This window comes from Phodopus roborovskii, unplaced genomic scaffold (assembly GCF_943737965.1).
Source record: "Phodopus roborovskii unplaced genomic scaffold, PHOROB, whole genome shotgun sequence".
Taxonomy (NCBI): domain Eukaryota; kingdom Metazoa; phylum Chordata; class Mammalia; order Rodentia; family Cricetidae; genus Phodopus; species Phodopus roborovskii.
The window spans coordinates 15,403,212-15,425,083 of NW_026126447.1; the positions used below are offsets into that span (position 1 = coordinate 15,403,212).

At 37.8% G+C, this 21,872-nt stretch overlaps 1 protein-coding gene across 1 annotated transcript in view; it reads right to left on the reverse strand.

Moving 5' to 3' along the window:
- Positions 1-7,544: 7,544 nt before the first annotated feature.
- Mpdz (multiple PDZ domain crumbs cell polarity complex component) overlaps positions 7,545-21,872 on the reverse strand; it is a 144,939-nt gene continuing 130,611 nt past the window's right edge. The window contains exons 37-48 of the mRNA XM_051188103.1: positions 21,003-21,148; positions 20,293-20,376; positions 19,937-20,130; positions 17,753-17,900; positions 15,452-15,538; positions 14,208-14,298; positions 13,277-13,320; positions 12,460-12,582; positions 11,223-11,327; positions 10,537-10,649; positions 9,621-9,744; positions 7,545-7,751 (exon numbers count right to left, since the gene is read on the reverse strand). Of these exons, the coding sequence (XP_051044060.1) occupies positions 7,605-7,751; positions 9,621-9,744; positions 10,537-10,649; positions 11,223-11,327; positions 12,460-12,582; positions 13,277-13,320; positions 14,208-14,298; positions 15,452-15,538; positions 17,753-17,900; positions 19,937-20,130; positions 20,293-20,376; positions 21,003-21,148 (1,406 nt within the window). The 3' untranslated portion in view covers positions 7,545-7,604. The remainder of the gene's footprint in view (positions 7,752-9,620; positions 9,745-10,536; positions 10,650-11,222; positions 11,328-12,459; positions 12,583-13,276; positions 13,321-14,207; positions 14,299-15,451; positions 15,539-17,752; positions 17,901-19,936; positions 20,131-20,292; positions 20,377-21,002; positions 21,149-21,872) is intronic.

A 21,872-nucleotide genomic window follows, 5' to 3' on the forward strand; every position in this document is an offset into this window, starting at 1 on the left:
TTTAGCATAAGCTGTTTAGTAGCTTTATGAAGCACAACACATGTTTCACAATAAATGAAAACATGGGAGTACAGGAAGACTTGATGACAGACACTATCACAGAAAATGCTGTAATGGGCAGACAGGAGACTTTAGAAAAAAATTCTATTGGCTAGAAAGAAGAAAAGGACTGCAAACCTGCAAACAGATGTGGGTGATGGGGTATCTGTTATCCAAAAGGCAATAAGTATTTTAAATTCTGTTTAAATGTATAATTTAGTAAAATTAAGTAATAAATGCCCCTTGAGTCTCCAATAAGCCACTTGTTCTTTTAAAACAAGACAAAACTCACACTCCTTGTCTATAAATACCAGACACCACATTCTTTATTTTGGGGGAAAATCCCACCATTTACTGATTGCTGTTACACGTGGCTCACAAGGAAGGAAGATGTATTTTGGCTCAGTATCTCCAGGTCTGCCTATAGATACTTTGCTTATTGTTTCTGGGACCGTACATGGTGGGAACCCCAAAGATAGGAAGGATTCAGGGCTCAGTCCATATTTCAGGGCCATTCCTCAAATGCTTTAGTTTCCTTCTGTTAGGCAAGCTTTGCCTCCTAAAAGTTCTGTCACCTACAATGCTACGTGCTGGCCACTAGGACTCCATACATAGCTGTTGAGAGACGTCTAAGACCCAAACTATGATGCTTGTCCCTCTTTACTGGCTTTAGTAGATGTACACACTTGTGGTTTGTGCTGAGTGCACAGCAGATGTGCAAGTGTCTGTGTGCACACAGGTGTGGAGGCCAGAGAGCACAGCTGAATGTCTTCCTCAGTCTGTCCATGTGATTCTTAAATAGGGCTGGATACTGAACCCAGAGCTCACTAGGTTGGTGAGATGGCTGGCCAGTGATCAACAAGGACCCACCTATTTCGGTATCCAACAGGGCTGGAGTTACATATGTGTACTATCACACCTGGCACTTACATAGCTGCTGGGAATCTAAACTCAGGTCCTCTTGTTTTGTGACAGGCACTCTGTTGATGGAGTCATATCCCCAACTTCTTGTCCTTTACTTGGAAACTATAAGTAACCAATATCGCAAATTACCAAAAAATGTATGCATACCAAATACTTTTAGAAAAATTGTTTAAGCCATCATTCTGAAATAAAAGAAGTAGTTGGCAGTGTGTGTGTGTGTGTGTGTGTGTGTGTGTGTGTGTGTGTGTGGTGTGGCAAGTGCATATGGAGATTCAATGCTCATGCTTTTTGAAAGTTCTGCAGCAGATCATTGCCTATGCACTTAGTCTAATTATTGTGATACATTTTCCAGAGAAGCTACTTTTCAAAGAATTAGGTTAACAAGTTAGCAATAACTGAGAAGTTTAGATTATACCTAGAAAATTAACTTCTTTAGAATCCCACTAACAAATTATTCCTTCTAATAATAACATGCTTGCATGTAAGTACTCCCTTACTGGCTTGAGGGAAAACTTTTTCAGACATAACATTCACAGAAAGGATAAAGACAATAATTGTAATGATTTGTTTTTTAAAATCACACACTATCTCACTTAAAGAATTGTGCTTTTTTTTTTTTTTCCATAAAAATAAGATCTATACATTGGTTGTCTCCCTCAGCTTTTTTTCCTTTTAAAAATTTAAATATGTTTTAATATTCTTACATATTTATCCCAATTCCCTCTCCCTCCCTTCCTTCCTTCCTCCATCCCTCTCTCCCTCCCATGTCCCCTCACTCCCTCCCATCCCATTCTCCACACACTCCATAGGGAGGGTGAGGCCTTCCAGGAGGGACCATCAAAATCTGTCAAGTCATTTGGAATAGAGTCTAGGCCCTCCCTCCTGCCTCTAGGCTAAGGGAGTATCCCTCCATGGGGAATGTGCTCCCAAAGCCCTTTCGTGCACCATGGATACATCCTGGCTCTACTGTCAGAGGTCCCTTAGACTGTGCAGACCTTCTAACTGAGACCCATGTTCAAGGGGTCTAAGTCTGTTCAATGCTGGTTTCCCTGCTATCAGTCTGGGGGTCCATGAGCCCCCCTTTTTCAAGTCAGCTGTTTCTGTAGCCTGGTCTTGACTCCTTTTCTTATCATTCCTCCCTCTCTGCAACTGTATTCTAGGAGTTTGATTCAAGTGTTTAGCTATGGGTGTCTACTTCTGTTTCCAACATCTACTACATGAGGTTCTAGGATGACATATAAGTTAGTTATCAATCTCATTATCAGGGAAGGGCGTTTAAGGTAGCCTCTCCACTTTTGCTCAGATTGTTAGTTGGGGTCATCCTTGTAGATCTCTGGACATTTCTCTAGAGTCAGTTTTCTCTTCAACCCTATAACGGCTCACTCTAGCAATTGCATACATTACACTCAGCTGAGACTTTTATCAGTACATTTAAAAGAGAATTAGGAAAGCCTGCTACCTGCGGAACTCTCCAGGTGCAAGAGGCATTTGCTTTATTTCATATTACCACATCATTAATTTTACTTCATTAATTTATTCAATTCATCCATTATTTCAAATTAGGATTGCCAAAGCTAATTCCATACATATCATGTCCTGATCCATTTTAGTGAACACCTTATAGCAACTTTTGTAGCTAGGAAATGACTGGTTAGCTTTCACAGCTGAAGAAGAAGAAAGTGGCCCAGGCACTAACAAGTACAGCATCAGAGAAAGAAAAGTATTTTCCATTTTTTAAGTCCAGAAAAGTCTCCACTGAGTTGCTGTCAATGGTGATAGAACTTCTTACATTATTTTGTGTTTATGGTAAGTCATACTGACTTCTTAGATAAACTTTCTCTCAAGAGAATTTAAGTTGAATGACTGTCTTAATCAGGGTTCCTGTTGCAGTGACGAAACACCATGACCAAGGCAACATGAGGGAGAAAGGGTTTATTTGGCTTACACTTTTATCATGGAAGGAAGCTAAAAAAGGAAGTGAAACAGGGCAGGAACCTGAAGGCAGGCGCTGATGAAGAGGCCATGGAGGGGTGTACTCAGCTTGCTTTCTAATAGAATATAGGATTACCAGCCCAGATATAGCACCATCCATAATGGGCTGGGTCCTCCCCTACCAATCACTAAGAAAATGATTCACAGCTGGATTTTATGGAGGGATTTCTTCACTGAGGTTCCCCCTTTCAGATAGCCTGTGTCAAGCTGACATAAAACTAACCAGGACAATAATCATTACAAAAGGAAAATAAGTAATTAATAGTACAGTTATATGAAGGCATGGGAGATACTAGAAAGATCATAAACAGTGGAATTTTGAAAATTTTCTGTAAGTTGACTTGTAGCCAACTTTTGTATTCATTTGTATACAGGAAAAAAGACAACATTGAACAAAAAAATGAAAATGGCTGAAGAAAATATTAAAATTTTGTTCTGTATCTTTTAAGAAAGCCCAAACGACTCTAAATTTTGATTGCTTATTTTTGGCATGATGGAAATATTTTATACCATGATATCTCATTAATCTTCCAAGTTCAAGTAAGCCTGTGCATTTTACTGACTGGAATAAAGAACCTCTAGGTTAAAGACAGTTAGGGGGATGGAAGTGTTAATGTAGAGTATTTCCTGATAGACTTAGGCAAGAATTGTAGTTTCTAGAAAGAAGAAAACTTATTTCCCAAACCTATGTATATTTCTGAACACATATGGTAAGGAGAAAGAGAGAAGGATCACAGGCTACTCAATGACACAACAAACAGCTGAATGAATTTAAAGAGGATAGGAATAAACACCTGAGCGATGTCCATGGCTAGAAACAAACACACACACACACACACACACACACACACACACACACACGCACACGCACACGCACACGCACAGGGAACATGAACTTCGGGGCACCATGAAAAGACAAAATTATAGGTATGGAAGGAGAAGAAGAATGCTAAGCAATGGCATGGAGTAGCTTTCCCACAGGATTACAGGGAAGTAATACTCAGTGTTAACAATAACAACATCAAAAACTGCTCCACAATGTGCCTAAGGCAGTCTTCTGAGCGACAGGCTTTAAAATACAAATATTTTCAATGGGACAATTCTGACATTATTACTACACATTTACCTCTCTGATAGGATTTCATTTAGGGCCTACTGTTAAAGTTTCAGTCCTTGGCTTTCAGTCAAATGCCTACATAAATTATTTTGTCTATAGTTTACAATGAAATGGACAATTTAGAATACTTGTATCTTGAGGCAGGAGAAGCTGAAATGTAAAGCACACAGAAATCACTTTAAGAATACTTATTTTTCCTGGGTTTTGCACTCTTTTACACAGACATTTTCTTGGCACCAACAGCTTTACTTTTTATCTCTTGAAGTGATGGAGGCCAATATAGCCTTACAAAGAGCTCCCTTTCAAAGGGCAAAGTTTAACATTAATTCCTAGTAGACAAAGTCCAGGGACATCTTTGCACAAATCAAATGCATTCCAGATCTGTCATGAACTGGAAACAACACAGCAGGGCTGCGGGAAGCAAGCGATGAGAGTCTGACATTCCCACACTGCAAGCACAAAGCCTGTTCCTCCTGTCTCTCTGCAGGCAACCTTTCAACTCCCAGCTTCACTCAGAGATCTGAAGAGGGGTGTTGGCATTCAGACAACAAACTACCTGAGCAAATCTAAATGGGCTTAATGCCATCTACCTCAGACAAGCGAAGAGCTCCCTTCCTTTCTTCATGTCTGTCAACATCTGCTTTCTCAGGATTCTTAAGGTGATAAAAAAAAAAAAGGAAAAAAAAAAAAAGAAGAAGAAAGAACTCTTTTTTTTTTTGCCGTCTCCCTTCATGATTCACTCTTATGATAGAGGAATTCCATGGACTTATTATGCCCCTTATGCCCCGATGCTACAATGGGTCGGTGTGAAGTTAACACATCATTACTGCTATAATTATCCCTTGGCAGCAATGAGGAACAGCACCAGAAATCTGTGGTGGTCTCTAAATTTAACTGAACAATACACTGAATTTATAGGCAATCCATTGCCTTATATAATACACAACATTAATACCATAAGGTTAATTTTAAACTGTTTGCCTAAGGGTGCTCTTCCGTCACATAAACATATGTTTATACAATGGAATACTCTAAGAAGCATGTGCCTTTGCTTAGTTATAAAGCTAGTGGAATCTACGTTCTTTTCCTTTCAAACTTTTTCTCCTATAAGTCTTCCTCATGTTTGCTAAAAGCATTTGTTAGACAAATGTATAGTAGTGCATGATATAAAACTACATTATTAATTATCTAGGGATTCTTTTATAAAGTCCTGTCAACTGGTGGCTTAAAGAAATGTTAGATTTATTTTCTCACAATTCTGGAGGTCAGGAACTTGAACTCAAAATGTTCCCTTAAAGGGCTTTATAGGAACAGACCCTTGCCCCTATAGGTGATGGTCCCAGGTGTACCTAGGCTGATGTCCTTGCCTCCATCTTGACATGGCCATCTTCTGCCATATGGCTGAGTTGTCACAATCATAGGACAGGACCCATTCTAATACAATCTGGCTTTAACCACACTGGCAAAAAGATTACATTCTTAGATTCAGGTAGATATGGATTCTTAGGACAATGTTAAGTGAAGACACATAGCTTTCTGTTTCTTTTCTGGGAGTGGATACTGGGGGGGGGCAGTACTTTTATAAATTGTCTCAAACATCAATTTGATTGCTTGACTTTTTCCCCAGTACTGATAATATTAACCTCTATTAGAATCCTTTTGACTACAAACTTATAGAAGTGGCTAAATTCAGCACCCACAGTATACCATACAAGGATTCAGTCATACTTTCATAACATGGGGTCATTAAAAGATGGTCAAAAAGCCTATAGGTTATAAGCATAAAAAGATGGATTTTGCTAACCAACTACCTCAATTGACAAGAACTGGCTGAAGGTTGTGGCAACCTACACTTTGGTTCATTCATTTTGAGTTCTGAATGGACAAATAAACTCATAAGATGGTTATAGAAAAATGTTTTCCTATATTTGAAAAATTAACTCAATGCTTTTCAACAAAATGAGCTATCATTTTACAGAGAGAACCAATAAGAAAGAATACATTCCCACTAGCTAACTTGAGACAGAATCCACAGAGGTGTCTTGATGTTTGCCTTGTTTGGTGAGACAGTTTCCATTTGATGCATTTTAGCGGTTTACAATTCATACAATAATACAATGTCACTGCATATGTAGCACCCCTGAAAAACAACAGCAGAACATCTCCTCCTATATCATCTTCCTCAGATCACAAGCAGCCTTTGAATATCTGAGGTTAGAAAACATGGTGGAAGTGAAAACACTGAGGTTTGCACATGGATGTTGTCCAGAGTGCTTCCAAGTGCATCCATGGTAAGACTCAATAATTTAAAACAGTAAATCTTCAATAATAAATCTTTACGCCAGTATAAAGAACAAAGAAAGCATCTGTCTTTTTTTTGTTGTTGTGCACCACTGAAACTTATTTATTCACTTTACATTTACACAAGAATGCTATAACTAAATATCTGTACACTACCCCTGTTATAAATATAGATAATATTTAAAATGACTTTATATATTCTAATGTAGGAGTTTCACGCTCTAAAATGGGATTGAACACATGATAATTCCTCACCAGTTGTCTCAGTAAACAGCTCCATCTGTTTCCTTTAGTCTTAAACTATTGTATTATAAGATGTTAATACACAGCAATGAAATGAAGTTATGTTAACCCCCTTAATTTTTCTGTCTATTTATTAATGGCATGCAACCAAAATAATTACTAACACACGGCCCCTTTCTCTGTCATTAAGATTAATACTAATGAAAAAACAATAGCACAGTATACTAACATTTTCAAGTTGTATCAGTCTGTTAAATCAGCACTAGAAGTTTCTGGGCTCCTTCCTATGTCTTTCCTGGCTGGATGGTTGTAGCCAATACAGGGTATCATCATTATTTGACTTACAACAACATGAAAAACAAAACAAAACAAAACAAAAACAATAACAGGTCAAAAACTGAAAATGAACACCATGATATGAATTAAACACAGTTTCTTTTTAAAGCTTAGTAATAATGCTAAACAATGTCAGCAGAAAAATATATATTAGTGGTAAGGAGATCCAGTATGCTATAGTGGTCACAATTTCAAAATAATAGACTGTTGGAGATTATTGTGAACATATTTTGGGGTGGGGAGACTGCCAGATTGGGGTATTTTTCTAAAATTCAAGATTGTCTTTTTTTTTTGTAATTTTTTTTTATCCTAATATTCTGAAGCCATTTCTCTAGGCTAACTTTGAGTTATTTTGTTTTCATATCATGAAGATGAGCCTATAATAATTTTGTCCACATGACTACAAATTTTTAGATATCTTCAAAATAAAAATGAGGTCTACCTATTATGCAAACATTCCTTCTCTTTGAGTTTAGGACTATGAAATGCAAGGCAAAAGGAAAAATGGTGTCAAAAAAGTTGTCAATAATAAATGTTTCTCTCCCCATTGCAATTTTTCCAATGAACACAGCATAGTAAGCCCACAGAGACAGTTCCACTCTATTACAGGTGGCGAGCTAGTGGCTGGGCTAGTTCAGCTCTGGCAGCCAGTTCAGGAGAGGACCACAAGGGTGACAGTGCCTTTTGTCCGCTTAAGGAAGGCAACTGCTTCTTCATGGGTTACTCCTTCTAGACTCTGCCCATTGACAGCAATGATCTGATCGCCTCTTTTTAGACGCCCGTCTTCCGCGGCTGCTCCCTGCAATTATAAAGCAGGCTTGTTTACTTGTGAAAGAATTCAGCCTCACACAAAGAGAAAGAGCTGAACAAGAATGCAAATTGCTCTGCATGTACACACACATTGCTCCCGGCGCCCCATACCATTAGGCATGATGAACACACACAAAAGAGGCCTTTCTCCAAAATGGTTTTAACACTGAGATCCCAATCTGGGAGTGAATTTAGCAGTCAACAGAGAAGCTGGATGCTTTTTTGGCTGTTTAGCACAGCAGTTGGTAGCAACTAAAATTAATACAGAATATTTTGGCATTTGCCTAGCAGGAGCGATTTCATAGAAATGAGGGTTTTCTATCCATAAAGAAGACTTAAGAAAGACAAAAGGTCAGTGAACAACAAAAGCAGCTTCATCAAACAAAGCTAAAGACTCCAGAATCCATAGAATTCCAGAAAGAGAAAGCTCACATGGGGGCCGACCTGAACAGGGTAAGGCAAAGTGATGATTTCAAAGCCATTCCAGGGCTGAGGAGACATTGCTTGTGCAGTACTTGTCCAAGACGGATGAGGCCCCAAATTCCATCCTCAGAACATACCCCAGACACAAGCCCCCAACCACTGCTACTGGTAATTTTTCCAAAGCTTTGGAAAGAGTGCTCAAGCTCCCTCAGTTCTTACTGTTAGGGTAGAGACATTCTCCTATTTCTACAGGTCCTAAATAATTATGATAAACACAGACATCCTATTTAAAAAAGAACTCCATCTTAAGGCATGCGTATAGAAGATAATTATGCAATTAAATATAAGATTAAAAATATGGAAAAGTTAATGAGGAGTGTATAATGATGAAATTCTTAAAATATGTTCTAACTAGCATGCCTTAAATAAATCATCCCTAGGCCGAGGAAAAGGATTGTATGGTGCTTCTACTCACTGGCAAATGCTGGCTGTATTTTTGGATATACCAATAACTTTTTAAAAATCTCACAAATTAAGCCTACAGCTAGCTTGTCACAAGAACAACACTTTAAATTGGCTTAAAATAGTAGTATTTTTCTAAAATAATAGAATGAAACTTCCATAACTAAAGGACCAAAACACTTAAAGAGCCCGGATGAGATCTTTACAGGCCTGACATTCATTTTGTTTGTTTACACTGTAAAATGTGAGATCCTGCTTTTCTTCTGCAGGAAACACTGTTCAGTTTTGTAGTCTTTGAAAATGGGTCTTAACAACACAATATCAACCATTATGTGTTTCCATTATTTTAATGACTTCATCAAAATTATAGTCCCTTTATTTTTATTCTAAACAGTCTTAAGATAGTTTAGTAGATGACTACAACTATATACAGAGCTTTCTTTTCAAAAGTAATTGAATCCCTTGATTGCAAATCATGCTTTATCGTTGATGACAGGTCTGTTTAGCACTCCTTGAATTTAAAATACGTTTTTCTTTTCAATTAAACTTATAAACACCCTCATTATAATGCAGTATGCATTTTCTATATTTTTGTGTGCCTACTTTATGTCTTACAACTACAAAAGAACACAAAGAAAAATATGCCAGTCCTTGGCAGTCGATATATGATGAAAGTCCATTTTCAAGAGATCATCATATAAAACTTGCTTTCAAATGAAAAGGATAGGCTTAATTATTTTATGTATAATGTTGAGATTCCATGGAGTTTCAACTTGAGCTTATTTTTCTCTAAACATAACAAGCCTCAAATTGAAAAAAAAATATTTAATGACCCATTCCTGAAGGGAATTAGAAAGAAAATATCAATGTTAACCATTTGGCATCACCTCAGGCCATAAACTAATAAGCCAGCTGCTGACCAGTATTAATTAATGTTTAGCAGGGAACAGAATGGTTAAATTTGAAAGCTTACCTTTGCAAATACTGTTTTCACATAAATTGGTAAGTCTCCATGAGGGCTGCCATATCCTCCTACAATGCTGAAGCCTAAGCCATCTGGTCCTCGGTCTAATGTTATAGTCTTACACTGTGGAGGTCTACAGAAAAGGGAAGGAGAAATGAGGAGGTTCATGACTAACACACACACACACACACACACACACACACACCATTACTCTCTGTGCCTTGTGAATTACCTGACCCAAACTACAGCTAGCATGCTTCTTCTGTAATTGATGTTATTGCATGTTCTCATGGCACAGAAATTCTCCTTCTGTTTCAGTTTATTGGGAGAGGAGAGGGTGAATGTTTATAGGACCATAATAGAGAGTTAGAAACACTCATCTCAACTTCAGAGAAGAAAATCAATTGTGAGCAATGTAAGGGCAGCAGCAAATAGTTTGAAAATTCAAATGTGGCTCTCTTTACCCTTCTTTTCTAGCGCTTTTATATTTAGTGTTGTTTTCCAACACATTAAACATTTTCAATAAAAAGTACAATCAATAAGAGTAAGATGTCCTCTCTCTCTCTCTCTCAAAAAAAAAAAAAAAAAAAAAAAAAAAACCAAAAATTCAGGAAGTGTAGTAGGGTGAACAGCAGTCTGTAATCTATCCATCTCTGACCAGATAACATACTCATCTCTGACTAGGTAACTGTCTGTAATCTACCCATCTCTCACTAGGTAACTGTCATCTATTCATCTTATATAAGGTAGTTGTCTGTAATCTACCCATCTTTGACTAGCTGACAATTAAAGCATTGGCACCTTCTACTTCTCCCATTGTGTTACCTCTGCATAAGTGCTAGAACATGGGAAAGAGACTGCATGTGTCTGGAGCACTTGATTTGAAAATAACAAATGATAAACCACTGATAATGTATGTGCTTACCCTAAGTCATCTGGAAATATACTGCTTGATGTTAGCCCAGTGAAAGCAAGACATGGGTTGGCAAGCTCTTGCTGATGACCTGTGACCACACTCACATCTCCCCCAGCAACCACCTGTGTGTGGGCAAAGTGAAAAGAGAAGAACATATGTTCATACAGCTTGAGAGACTCCAAAAGACTTTTCTCCAAAAAACAAATGTGGCTTAAAATGAGTATTTTACTGCCTACTTAATCAAAGAAAAGATTAAAATATTATTAAATAGAAAGGAATTTCACAATGCCCAGACGCCTCCTAACTGCCCAGATAGTAAAAATTTCCTAAATTAAATTCTGTAATTTCCTTTGATGTTTATAAATCATGACCTCATGTGCAATTATTTTTTCAAAGATCTTTAGAAGACATGCCACTCACAGTGCACTCAAAATTCTAACAATTAATCATTGGTTGCTAAGGCCCCTGTATTTTTCCCTTTGACATAAAATGTAAAATAATTGAAGGCACTGGGATGAAATGTTACAGAACATGTTTCATAATGCTTTCTTGGAGCTCTCATTTTAATCACTGACATTCAAGGGACATATTAAATAAAATAGTAGCAGGAGACTGAATCATTTTTATTTAACACCACAGTTCCTGTGTCCTCAGGCTACCTATATTCTGAACAGTGCTGGGGATAAAAGCCTTACCTGCATTTCAATGGAGCCAGAAGCATTTTTCATCAAGTTAACTGCTTGTGTATGAGTCATCCCTTCAGTGGATGTGCCACAGATGGTAACAATCCTATCCCCAACCTGCAAGACAAATAACCTCCATGCAGAGCAGGGCTGACAGCCTAGTACAGCCTTGCTTCTCTATCACTCACAGCACCCCTAAGTTGCCACCCACCAGTGAAATACAACCAAGGAGACCACTAACTCAAGCCTAAGAATCAACTATAAAAAGAGATGCGGTGTAGATGAGTTTGATAGTTCTAGGGGAGGGAGAGTGATGAGAAGAAGAAAGTCACTTTTCCCTGGACCTTCTTTCTCCTGGGTAAGGTATTACTTTTTATTAAAACCATAAAGAATCAGTGTCATTTGGAAGCCAGATTTCCTCTGGACACCATCACTGTGAGGGCGAGATGAGACTGTAAGTCAGACTAAGGGCAGCAGAGCCAACCTGGCACACTGCCCACTTCAGTTAATAAGATTTGGTTGGAAGACAGAATGCTTATTTGGCTAGTTCACAGGCAGAGCTGAGCAGTTTCAAGAGAGTCCTATGGCCCAGTTTAAAGTGTTCACTTGCTGTGTTATAGGACATTCATCGACTCTATGGCACTATGGTATAATTAGTTTCTGAGTGCCCATCATAAATTTAGAAGTGCTGACCCACTCACTCCCAAACTTGAGGTTATTTAACTAAGATAAGATTCTTCTGGAGACCTTGTTTACAGCTTGAGCATAGGAGATTTTCCTTTAGAGACCAGGCTGCTGAAGGAGGGTCTGCTGGGTCAGGAGAGACTCCAGCACTGCTCCACACTAAGGCCATCCTACAACCTTGAATGGAATTTGTATTACCTACAGTATTTTAAATCAGATTTGCATTAAACTTTTAATAAAATGAAATAAACAGTATTTTCAATTCAGTATGGTCAAGACAGCATTTAAATGAAGAAGACATATCAAGGAAGTTTCCCTCTATACTTGTGCTCTGAACACATGTTGCTTTCTTTTTAATGTTTTGCATAGTTGTAATTGCCTGACAATACCTGACAACATCATGTTCTTTTTTTTTTTTTTTTAAATCTTCCACTTACAGTAAGCTCTACCAAAGCTCTGCTAACAATATGAAAACAGATTTAAACCCTAGCCATAGGTGGCTGTATTAAGAAGCAGGAAATGCCTGCTAGATTGGCAAGGCCATAATGGTGAGTAAGAAACATACTCTGAGTTTCTGGGTTTGCGCCGCAACACCGTTTGGATGCATCATTGCAATAAATATAGGAACATCACCAAGTGGGCTGCCCACTCCTCCAGCAATGCTGATTCCCAGTGAGTCTGCAGGCCCCTGCCATGGAACAGATAGAGTTTGGTCAATGCAGTATTTTAAACAGATTTTTTGTTTGTTCTCTGATATACAATATTCTATTGTCACTTAGGATCTTCTAGGTATGAGTGTGGAAAATACTTCATTTGACACAAGAGGTTTAGGAATGTTTCTGTTTGGGAAGTGAAACAATCAACACATACTAAATCAAGATGAGACTGATAAAAGGTAGGAAAACTCAGGAAGTAAGAAGACTATAGTGTGCAGGTCCTGATGTTGAACACTGGCCTAACACTTTCTAGTGCAAGGCCTGGAACTCATGTACTGTGCCCAGACGTCTGGGTTGTGCACAGGCCTTCAGTGAACATGAAGCATACTATGGCAACACCCAGCATTGAGACTGCAATAAGTTGCAGCAAATCATGCCCTTATGTTCTCTCTCATGGCTATTAGGCCATATATCCTATATAAAGGCTTTTTCATTAGCACAAGAAGTGAGAAGCAAGGAATTATTTTGTGTAGGGGCAGAATGATACCACTTTTGGCAGCATAGAAAATATAAATAAGGACTTTTAAGTATGTCTAAGAAATCTGGCAATGATTGAATTTAATTGTATTATCTCCACTGCTTACAATGTACTCATACATTTTTCAGATGTGCACTGTAAAACATTCAACAAGAAAATACAAATTGCCTTTGAAGACAGTACATTACCTTTTTTATTTCGACTGTTCTTAATCCCTGAATTTCAGATGCTACTGTAAAGGCAGAAGTAGACAAAAATACGATTGTTAAAACATTTTTTGGCTTATTAACATTTTATCTAGTGCATGGAGCTGTATGGCACTGCATGGGCTATCCTTTTTCAAAAGGGTACACTTGGTTATGGGCAGTACATATGATTGAATCAGTTCATATGGAACTCTATATCCCCAGGTGGAAAAGTGTGCATGCTATCCCATCTTCCTTCCCCTTATTTAGCTTTGATTATGTAATTGTACTATCTACTCTGACTGAATCAAGTGCAGACTATGATTTGGATAGAAAGTTGCTCACACAGCAAAAAGGAATAGTTATGGATGAGTTAAAAAAGTCTATGCACTGTCTAAATTTCTAGAATATTAGTCACATTGCAAATAGAGACTGCCATATGGCGAATTTCTTCAATTTGAAAAACTCTCAACCAATGCATCAAGCCAAAAATCCTCTGCGCCATGGTTTTATGTAATTAAAACACAGGAGGATTATGTCAATTTTGTTCAAAATTTTTGTAATCTTAACGATAAAAAAATAAGGCTTTGCTTAGTGGTATTTTCTGATTTACTTGAGTTACATTCAACACAGAAAAGGAATAAAATCAAATATCCTACTCTGCTTGGTAGGAAAAAAAAATTACAGAATCTTGATAATAATGCATCTAACACTTGTAAAGCAAACATAAGTGGGGGGAAAAATTGCCACAGGGCATGCCTTCATTTGCTCAAGATTTTGGCTAGTACATGTTTTATATCTGCATTAGGATATGAGATGGCTGGGGGCAGAAATGGGTTCAGTGTTAAACAATCAAAAAAAAAAAAAAAAACAGTGTCAGCAGCCAAAATTCAGAGCAGTAAGCTTCATGCATAAAATGTTAAGCCAGTCTTACGTGCATTCTTCTTTGAGTTACTATCCAGTGATTCAGATGCATTTATTCCAGAAAGCGGGAGAGTGAAGGATGACAGGCTACTGTCACTCACCTAAAATATACAGCAAATTATTACTGACGGTTTTGGGAAATTGTAATTCTCCTGAGTACAAAAATGTTTCACAATTCCATTTGTTTATCTCATCTAATGAGAAACACTGTTAAACAACAGTGGAATTTGGTAATTTTAAGAGCAACTTAAGCATAGTTATTGGTGTCTTTCTGTAGAAGGAATAGTGATACTAATAATTGAAAATGAAAGGACAGTTGAAGTTGATTTTAACCTATGTAAAATTTTAGCAGTCTTTCATAATCTCTTTCAATACTTAACTCTCTTTGAATTTAAACAGCTACACAATAACCAGAGCTTAAAACTATGTAACAAGGGCCAGTGTGCTGGAACCTAATAGCAGTAATTAAGGAAGCTGGAAAATGCTCTTCATGAACAGACACATGAAAATGAGATTCTGTCATCAGAAGATAATACTGCAAAGAAAAGCTTGCCAAGAATCAAATCATTCATTTACTATATTTTTTGTGTGTACATATTTATGTATGTTTGTGTTGGGGAACCTATATGTGCATATAAATAAATACATATGAGAAGAGGCCCCAGGTCTGCCTTAGGTGTCATTCTTCAAGAGACATCATCTTGCTTTCTGAGCTAGGGTTTCTCAATGGGACCAGGAGCTTGCCAGTGTGGTTAAGCTGGTCAGTGAACAAGCTGCATTTACCAACCTAGAACTGGGTTTGAAAGGACCACAAAAATTGGCTCTTTTATTTGGGTTCTGTGGATTTAACTTAAGTCCTCATGCTAACCCAGCAGACCAAGTTATTTTCATAACACAGTTCTATAAAAGACATGGTTTACAATCACTTACCTGGAATTTTCCAGGTGAATACTGATTGATGTTTGATAGTATCTTCAAAAGTATGTCACCTTGACTGGATCTGTCTACACTGATTAGGCGGCTAACTTTGAGATTCTGGAAACAAAGTCCCTCTGAATTGCTAAGAGCCTTCAAGGTCCGATGGCCTTACTGACCATGTTTCTCTTACTCATCTCTGTCAAACTCTACACTCAGTTCCCTGATACTAGAGGCTGGACCTGTGTCTGTAAGCCTGGGTAGACACTGGAGACACCTTTGAGTTCCTCTTTACACGTGCCCTAGTTTTATTCATAAATCCCACATCTACCCACCTACCTGGCTGCTTTGAGAAGGCCTCCTCTCTGAGTGGAATGGACCAGCTTTGATTCTTCCAACTTCTAGGGTTACTGTGCCTAGGGAACACTAAGGGAAACAGTTTATAAAAATGTTAAAACAAAATTCTATAATCATCTTTGGAAAAATATGGTCTAAAACTAAAGGCATCTTCCATTTGTGATGTCCTTAGACAGAGCTACCCAATTCTTTGTGAAAACAGTATTTAAACATTTAAACTCAAAAAAAATAACAGCATGGCAGCTGTAAGTGTCCATCTCAATGTTCCACAATGTACATGGAGATCATTCCTACCAAGACAAACACAAATTGAGAATTAAGTAATTTCTCATGAATACCATGGCCATAAGAAGGGCAAATGAACCAGGGAATCTCAGGGATTAAAATGCAAACCAAAGTTTCAAATGACTACCTATACAACTTACATTTCCCTTAATAGAGAATGTACTCAAATAATTGAGTCAAATTTCCTTGATGCATGGTAGTTGAGCAGACCTACTCTATAACACGTAGAAAAATGTAATGCTAAGAGCTGATACTAGGCAGGAAATACAGCATAGTCTTATGAAAATGGAAGTGGTACAAGGAGTTGTGTAAAATGTAGGGCTTTTAGAGCCAATTTTTGTAATATTGCAAAAACACTTCAATAATATTTATTCACATACATTATTTCTACATTTAAGATTATTTCTTTTAAGATAAAGAATTAGACAAAACAGCAACAAGCTAGAGCAAGCCAAACATACAATATAAATGTTTATGGCTCTCATTGTACATTGCCTGACTGTTTTTAAAATGGCTAGCTGGACTGACTTTAATCTCATTTATGCAATCTCAACGTGACCTCCTCCTCTCTCTTTCTGTAAGACTTGTCAGTCTTAAGGAACTAACAAACATTCCTAATTTATCTCCAAAAGGAAGCATTCTTCCCTAAGGAATTCTGGCTTGTGGCTATAACTCCAGCACTCAAGAGGCTAGGCAGGTAGGTCACCATGAGTTCCAGGACACCTTAAGCTACATAGTGAGTTCTAGAATAGCCCAGGCTACACAGTAAGATCCTGCCTCAAACACCAGACCCTTGTGTCCATAAAAAGAAACAATTCTGATCACTTTGTTTTGATGACTTTAATGAACAACATGTTTAATGTGTGCTCCATTAATTAATGTAATGCTATTAATTAATGTAGTTCTATTAATTAATGTAGTGCCAGTTCCCATCCAAATCACAGAAGTTAAGGTGGAGCTTCACCTAGAAAAGGCCTCTGGGAGCCCAGCCTGAGAGGCTCCCATGACAGCACATGCCCAGCCGCCCTAACAGCTGTGGAACTGACACACACAGGCTCATATTCACTTAGACCCAGATGTGGGGAATAAAACAATGGCAATGTTTTCAAGTCCATACTGAATTAAACTTAAGGAGAAAAATACATCAGGCAAAGGAAAATGCAGTAAACAACACGTCATTTAAAATACAATCTCCTCTATAAACTGGACCTTTTCATGAGAGGGAAAAACCTACCTCCCACAAATTGTTTTCTAATGACTATTCTGAACCACACAGCTTGTTTTCAGAATGACTCTACCTTTCAACAGAGAACCATTCCCCATGAAGAGAGCTTTCTTCTGAGGAAACCTGTTTCACAGTGATTGATGCAGTAAAGCTCTAAGTGCCCTTGGGGGTGGAAGCTTTGTCACTGTCACAGTAATTCCTAGTGTTGATGCAGTGGGTGACTCTGTACTAATCTCCCTTCAGAGCATGAGGATGGCACACCCAAGGACACTTTGACTTGACTTTAAAACAGAGCAACAGTGTTGAGTCAGATGGGAACTGGGCTATGTATTCCCTTGTGTGAAACTGAGTGAGATTCTGCAGCTTGGTGTCCCAAGACTAAATACCAATTCTGCTGTGCCTAGAAAGGTTCAGGAAGAATCTGAAAAGAAAAGCCAGAAAACATGACCTCCTGCAACACTGTGGGGGCCCTGGTGGTCTCCTAATACCTCTGATGAGAGACTTTACTTAAACCAAGTTAAAAGAATACACCCAGAAGTAAACATGGACAAACAGATGTTAAAACATTTGTCATCTGAATATGTATTCTATTTTTTTAATATGTACTTTAAAAATTTACTATTATTTCAAGTATCTGTGTCAAGAATTCTAACAAAGTTACTAGGTAAATACACAACAACATAATAAATGATCACAAATTTACTGATTTATCTGAGATGACTAGTAACACAGACAATTACTATACAAAAGTATGTTTATTGATTGATCTATACCTTTAGAAGGGCAGCAACTGCTTCCTGGGTGGCATTCCGGACATCTTCTCCATTCACCATTAATATCTGGTCCCCCTGCATCAGTCTTCCATCAGCATCTGCAATGCCTCCCTTGACAATATCTGACACAAATACCCCAGTGTCATTTCTGCAAGCAACAGTAGATTTGATCATTAAGACCGGTTCTCAGCAGCAATGCAATGCTCATTTAATCACAAGTAGTTATTCTAAGTGAAAATTATGTCTATCTCTAAGACTGTTACAGTTTTGTGCAATGCTGGGATAGCTTTGCCGGAATATGGAAATAACAGGGAATTATATCTTAAACGGGTATTTCATAGATTGAAAGTGTCTCTCGGGGCATATCTAGTCTTTATCAGTCATGTACTCTGAATAAGTGAATATAATTCTTATTTTATGGGTCACACACCTAGAAGACAGTCAAAACAACATTGAGGAATCAGTGGCTGGGTACTAAGCACATGCTTTTTCCACACCACACTAAAGTTTCCTATGAACACTGTCCTGTAGACATGTGAACATTTTGAGTTATCATCAACGTCATTAACATTACTGACAATAAACAAGAAACTGAAACTGTTACAGTTTAACCACATTACTATGATGTCTTTAGGTCATGACATATAATAGATTTAACTTTTAGATATAAATAGATTTATACAATACAAAACAAACATTAATCTAATTGATTCACAAAACTGAAAACAAACTCTAGGATTTTCCATTAAGATGGAAATAGGATTGTACAGTGAAAACTGAATTGTAAAAGAAGACTTCAAACATACCATCTGACCATAAAATCATTCTATTCTAACAGTAGATTTTCTCATTTTCAAATTAGATGTTAGGACTAAGTGGTCTAGTTAGGTTTTATTACTAGAACTCTGCGTAGTGTTCTGCTTACCTAATAGGCCACAGCAGCCTTATATCTGAAATTATTGTGCAAGAATGAATTTACGGGTGTTGTATCTCCAAAAACAACCCACTTTCCCCAGACTTATTCCCATTGAGATTCAAGTAGCACCATGCATTTTCTTTATGCATTAAAAAAGAAGTTAGGTCTTTGATTTTCTCTGCAAAAACAATCTGTTACATGTGTTCTTTAATTCTAATACAGACGTGTAGCTGCAGACTAGAAAAGCACAATTCATAGGTGGTGCCTCACAGGAAGACTGCTCTGATATGATGGTTTGTGTGGAATAAGGACAGCTGGTGGTAACACAGGGCTACTGCAGCCTACACAGAAGCTAATTCTGAGTTCTGACTCATCTGCTTAACTATTCCATAGATTCTCATCCTGATGGTCTTCTAATGCACAAGGAAGAAATGTTTACGAAACTCACTAGTGGTTAATATTACTTATATAAACATTGGTTAATATAAATTATACATCAATATTCTTTAAAAAGTATATATGTATTTCAATAATAAGGAACTGAATTTAAGTGTACTCACCAATCTTCTCAGATGCCCTGATTTATGCTTCAGTTCTCTGCTGGTGGCACATGCCTTTCATAATGACTCTTGTCCCTAGACTACATTACCCTCTGTCTCCTTTAACAGATCAGCTATCCTCTTTTCTTGAACCTTTTGCCCATCCTCTCTCTTAATTAGGGAACTCCATTGGTCCCGTTCATATTTCTTTTTTCTTGCACTCCCAGTGTGCCTCTGTGACTCTGGATAAATTCATTTGCTATAAGAATTAGAGTTTCATTCATCAGATAATTATTTTTTAAAAAGGTTTTAATTTTATATTTGTATTATTATTTTTAGTATGTGTGTATGCTACTTGTGTTTGAATACCAGAGGAGGTGAGAAGAGGGTATCATATCACCTGGAGTTGTAGTTATAGACATCTGTTAGCCTCCCAGTATGGGTGCTGGGAAATGAACCCAGCAAATGGGTCACCTTTAGTGTTCCCTAGGCCCAGTGACCCTGGAGGAAGAATTTTCTGAGGTGAATAACTCTTTCTTATTTTACTTCTCTCAGGATGTAATGTACACAGTAGATATTTCATACCAAATGACCTTTTACTGAAGACTATATAACCCTCCAGCACAATGACTTACAATGTCTACAGTGACAGAACATAAGCCATTGATATATTCGTTTAAGGATATGATCAGTTTCAAAAGGGCCCCAGGTTTGTTCCCTCCAACACACCTCTTGCCAACAATACTCAAGCCAAGGCCTTTGCCAGGCCTCTTTTGTAGCTCAATGGTGAAGGTATCACACACATCCTCTTCTTTGTATGGGGCCTCATCTCGATAGAGCGTCAGCCTTACTCTTTGTGGTGTCTGCCTCAGAACATTGATTGCTTCATCATGCGTGGCCTTTCTCAAGTCAATACCATTCACCTGTACAAAGCAGGACACTGATGGTGAGGAGCTAGGTGAGGTGAGTGAAGGAAGGGAGCAAAGAGGAAGAGGGGAGAGAAAGAAGAGGAGGGGAGAGAAAAAAGGAAGGAAAACACACATAACCTTTGCCTTTTACTCTTGGTTAAAAATAAATATTTGTACCTCTAAAATCTGGTCTCCAGCCCACAATCTTCCATCTTTGCATGCTGCCCCCTCTTCATAAACTTCATGGATAATAATAGCACCCTAGAGGCCAAAACATAGCATACCCATGTGTTATGCACTCTCTGTAGTAATGCTGAGAATACAGGAATCCAAGGACACTGTACTTTGTATATAGCCAAATGGGCATGTACTTTATGGATCCATATGTAAGCCATCTATCATACTGTAAGGAAACATCTAATGACATAATTTTTGTTAAAAGGCTGAAAGAAGCACATATTCTTTTGTAATGATAAATTTCATGATAAAACTCATAAAATTTATAAAGCATATGCAAATATAATGAGATATAGCACCATTATGATCTACAAATGGAAAACTTTTAAAGTATTTTGACATGTAAAAATTACGTATAAACTATTTCAGATTCTTCTCAATATGGAGCTGACATAACCTGGGCATAACTAAAAAGCAAGTTCAACAATGGCAAGGACCAGTGAAGTAATACAAACACTCTAAAATTTTATATGTAACACCATCTACTTATGTCAGTCTTGGCTTAGGCAAAGTCACAATCCTAGTGTCTATTACCAATGATACTATTTGTTTTCTCCACCTGTACATCACATTTAACAATAGAGACAGGAAACCCCGCCTCCTGGTCTCATGGACCACCTGAGTGCCTCTGTAATGGGTAGGGTACTTACAAGCAGTGTGTCTGACCCGCCAACAATACTCAGGCCCAGTCCTGTTTGCCCTTTGGAAATCTCAATGGTTGTTTCACAGCCAGGGATGATGGGGCAAGTGGCAGGGTCAGAAGCAAAGACTGCTGGGGTCGACGACCTGCTTGTACCTAAAAAGTGAGTTTAGAATGGATGAGCCACACATACAAACTACTCAGAGAGAATACATAACAAATTCAGCACATAAGTTACTGATGAAGACAGAGAAAGGGAAGACATTAGGGAAAAGCAACTTCAAGTCTGTCTTGAATATTTTAGCCATTTTATATTTAAAACATCAAAGTAGTATGACTAACTCGTTATCATCAAACTGGGGACTAGGTATAAAATTACTTGTATTTTATAATGCTATTTTGTAATTTTTAAGTTGCTGGAGCTAAACAGGACAGACTATGAAAGAAAGCAAACTGAGAGTCAGGTTGAGACTCTCTTTAGAATTTAGAACCCTACACTTCACCAGACCCAAATGTGCTTTATGTGCAAGAGTTGGGCTGGCCTGCACAGACTGGCAAGCACACTCAGATGAGCAAAGCTCACATTAATTGTGGTCATGGTGCTGCACCACGGTCTGACGGTGTTTCTTTTCCTTTTCTTGGTATCATGAAACATCTCTTCTTATATAATCAGTTCTGAGCATACTTGCACATATATAAACACATGCAAAAATATTCACTTTATCCATTTCATCTTTCTTCCTGAGTCTCACGTGGTTGGTATTTTTATGCTTTCAACATTAAATCCTGCTACATACCTTTCTGAATTAGACAGATAAGAACATAGTGTGAAAAAAATAAAGGGAAAAATCTCATACCTTTTCTGAGTGGCACAAGATAC